Source organism: Triticum urartu, chromosome 3A (genome assembly GCF_056163025.1).
Source record: "Triticum urartu cultivar PI428250 chromosome 3A, HENAU_Tu73, whole genome shotgun sequence".
Classification (NCBI taxonomy): Eukaryota; Viridiplantae; Streptophyta; class Magnoliopsida; order Poales; family Poaceae; genus Triticum; species Triticum urartu.
Window position 1 is genome coordinate 521,672,391 of NC_141875.1, and position 3,842 is coordinate 521,676,232.

A 3,842-nucleotide genomic window follows, 5' to 3' on the forward strand; every position below is an offset into this window, starting at 1 on the left:
ATAGCGGAACCTGGATGCTCATATTGGTTCCTACATATTCTATGAAGATCTTTATCGGTCAAACCGCATAACAACATACGTCATTCCCTTTGTCATCGGTATGTTACTTGCCCGAGATTTGATCGTCGGTATCCTCATACCTAGTTCAATCTCGTTATCGGCAAGTCTCTGCTCGTTCTGTAATGCATCATCTCGTAACTAACTCATTAGTCACATTGCTTGCAAGGCTCATAGTGATGTGCATTACCGAGAGGGACCAGAGATACGTCTCCGATACATGGAGTGACAAATCCTAATCTCGATCTATGCCAACTCAACAAACACCATCGGAGACACCTATAGAGCATCTTTATAATCACCCAGTTATGTTGTGACGTTTGATAGCACACAAGGTGTTCCTCCGGTATTCGGGAGTTGCATAATCTCATAGTTAGGGGAATATGTATAAGTCATGAAGAAAGCAATAGCAATAAAACTTAACGTTCATTATGCTAAGCTAACGGATGGGTCTGGTCCATCACATCATTCTCCTAATGATGTGATCCCGTTCATCAAATGAAAACACATGTCTACGGTCAGGAAACTTAACCATCTTTGATTAACGAGCTAGTCAAGTAGAGGCATACTAGGGACACTTTGTTTTGTCTATGCATCCATACATGTATCAACTTTCCGGTTAATACAATTCTAGCATGAATAATAAACATTTATCATGATATAAGGAAATATAAATACCAACTTTGTTATTACCTCTAGGGCATATTTCCTTCAGAGTGGAAGTGTGGATTGGCCGGTCCATGGCTTCCACATTGAAAAGGATGGCAACCGCTGTGAATGGGTGGCTGGCAGGTGGGTCCGACCGCCCGTGCACTGTAAATGCGGGCGGTGGGAGGTAGGTGGGCAGCTTCCACGTGAGCCCGAGCCAGACACAGAGCAGGCGCATGGGCGTGCGTTCACCGTCCGTCTGGACACAAACCGGGCGCAAGTTTGCGCCAGAAATCGGGTGGTCTGGGTGCCAAACGGACAAAATTTGGGGATGGGATCGCGTGCCGGGCTGCGGCGTGTGTTTGTTCGGACCAAACTGGATACATCCGAACCGGATGGGGTCGTGCATTGGAGATGGCCTAAGTTAGTGGTACTTTGGTTCTTTTTTTGAGAAAGTGAATTTGTATTCAAATCATGACCTAATACAGAGTCCTTAACGGTACAAGCACACCCTAACATACACAAAAAATAGAATAACAAAAGGCACCCTAAAACAACCAATAAAACATGAAGACGTCCGGAGCTCCGTGTCATCGTTTCTGAACCTTTGGAGGAGACTCCTACAACACAATAATCTGCATCCAGACCCAAGCAGGTCATTATCTTCAACCACGGCATAATCATCGTCATGGTGCTCCCGAACTTCTCCGCTCTCATGCTGAAAAGCCAAGTATGCACATGTGCATCCAACACGCCAGCACTAGCCTTCACCATCTATGGCTTTTGTTGAACATGGATATTATCGCATGTACATTAGGCAGCTAGGATTTCGTTTTATTGTTCCTAGTCTAGAGATGTCTCCCAAACCTTCCCTTTTAATGCGGATATGGTTGAGATCTCGCTGCCCATGTACTCTATATATGCTATGGTATATGATCAATACAATTCATTGATCCAAATATTGTCTATATAGATGGTACTAGTTACCGAAAAATTCCTAACCTAAGCTTCCACCGCCGCCACCGCACAGCTGCCACTGCCTCCCTGCTGTCGCGCCTACTCCCCCTCCTAACTCACCGGTTGTCGTAGTTTCCTTGCCGCCGCCCACCATTCCTTCCTTCCCTTCCTTCCCAAGCCGAACCTCTCCTCCTCCCACACCACCGCCATGGGCTCTTCCTCCTCCATCTTCGGTGGCTCAAAGCCCTTTGCCGGCCACAATCTTGTCTCCACCGAAGACACCCGTGATATCAACATCCTCGATCGCGTTCCCGTCCGTCACTCCTAAAAGGATTCCTCCTATTACTCATGGAAGACCTACTTCAACCTCATCTTTCGTGAGTACCACCTCCAGGAGCACATCGACGGCCCCGTTGACGTGAAGGCCATGAAGTTGGACGCCGAGTGGTCAGTCGTTGAAGCTACTCTCATCCATTGGTTTTATCTAACCATCTCAAAGAATCTTTTTTACACGGTTGTGCAGGATGATGATGATGATGACTACTCTGTTTGGACAAAGCTTAATGGTCTCTTCGCCAACAACCGGCTTCAGTGGCTCATCTTCCTTCAGCAAGAATTCTTCGGGTGCCATCAAAATACCTCCTCCATGAACGATTTCTGCACGTGCCTAAAGTGCCTTTGTGACGAGCTCCGCGACATCGGCGAGAAGGTCTCTGATGACCTCCTCCTTGGCACCCTCATCACCGGCCTCGACGAGGAGTTCACCGACGTGGCGGCCAACCTCATGCTCATCCCCAACCCAACCTTCGCCAAGGTTGTTGCATACCTGTGTTTGGTGCACACCGCCCTCTCACCGCTAGCACATTGCGTGGTGCACACACCCCCTAGTAGCCGGTGGCTCCTTTCCAACTATCATCGCCGTTCCGTTACCGCGCCAGGGGGCGCCTGCGCCTGCACCTCCTGTCGAGCGCACGACTGACGGTGTCCTGGACTAGGGGCTACTCACCACGTCGTCCCACGATCAGGTGGATCGAGCCGAGGACCCCATGACGGTTCACTCATGGGCCACTTCGGGCAGCCCATGCCGCATACAAGGAAGTTTCGACAAGACTTGGTGCACAAGCCGAGGACTCTCCTAAAATCCTAGGCCTCTGGTGTGTTATATAAACCGAGGCCAGGCTAGTCAATAGAACATCTAATATTCATTAGAACAATCTTGTGGTAGACACATGTACTCCGTACTATCTCCCATATGAATACAATCAAAAGCAGGACATAGGGTTTTACCTCCATCAAGAGCGCCCGAACCTAGGTAAAATCCCGTGTCCATGTTACCATCGCTCCAAGACGCCTAGCTTAGGACCCCTACTATGAGATATGCTGGATATAGAACCGACATTGGTGCTTTAATAGAGAGGTTGCTGGCAGTCGCCACGGTGTGATGGGAATTCAGATTGTCTCCAGCACGATCTACGCATCGGAGCCGAGCATTATGGTCAATGTCGGCATCTTTGTTGCCGGCTCGACTGGTCACCTCGGCTAGACCGAGGACCGCACTCCACGTTAGATCATCAAGATCAGATGGATACTTTCATCATCATCAGCTCAAATCTCAACCGAGACCATGGAAAAGTCGTCCATGGAGCCTGGGGGCTCGTCGTCAATATTGCCCTCGTGTGGTCGCACAATTTTTTTTGTACAACAGACTTGTTTTCGCTGCCACTATCTCCTCTGAAGTTGATTTGGCGAACCCTTTGGTAGAATTGAGTATACAACAACCCTGTAAAATTTCATCGCCTTCCGATGAAGGAATCTCCGGCGATCTCTAATATACCAAAGGCCTGTCGAGTCTGCATGGGAATCTGGACGAGTTTAGGGCGTGGTCTTCAGATCCTAGTTCGGAGGTTATTTGGAAGATCCAACCATTCATCTTCTGTGGAATTTCCATATCTACCACATCTCAAAATTTCAGCCCGATCCGGCCGTTCAAACTCCGGGAACCTTCCGATTAGAGCATCACTTTTCGGATCTGTTTTCTGCGCGAATACAAATCCGATCTGAGTTCATCTTTCTTCATGAACGGGATATTGGACATCCTTTTTGGAAGAATCTCTTCCTATGGTACTGTGCATTGTTCTTAAACACGTGTCAATAAAATTATAAGCCTTCTGTGAGGTATT

At 48.2% G+C, this 3,842-nt stretch overlaps 1 protein-coding gene across 1 annotated transcript; it reads left to right on the top strand.

The window, feature by feature from the left end:
- The first annotated feature begins 2,089 nt into the window (after positions 1–2,089).
- Positions 2,090–3,205, top strand: LOC147980349 (uncharacterized). The gene is made up of 2 exons (XM_087515567.1): positions 2,090–2,490; positions 3,076–3,205. Exons 1-2 carry the CDS (start codon positions 2,090–2,092, stop codon positions 3,203–3,205), a joined length of 531 nt encoding a protein of 176 aa, XP_087371693.1.
- The last annotated feature ends 637 nt before the right edge of the window (positions 3,206–3,842 follow it).

What these genes read in the sequence shown, in the direction of transcription:
- LOC147980349 (XM_087515567.1), top strand. Translation starts at nt 2,090, where the DNA reads ATGAAGTTGGACGCCGAGTGGTCAGTCGTTGAAGCTACTCTCATCCAT. An exon ending in GCCAAGGTTGTTGCATACCT is followed by an intron (nt 2,491 to 3,075) that starts GTGTTTGGTGCA and finishes GTGCTTTAATAG; the next exon opens with AGAGGTTGCTGGCAGTCGCC.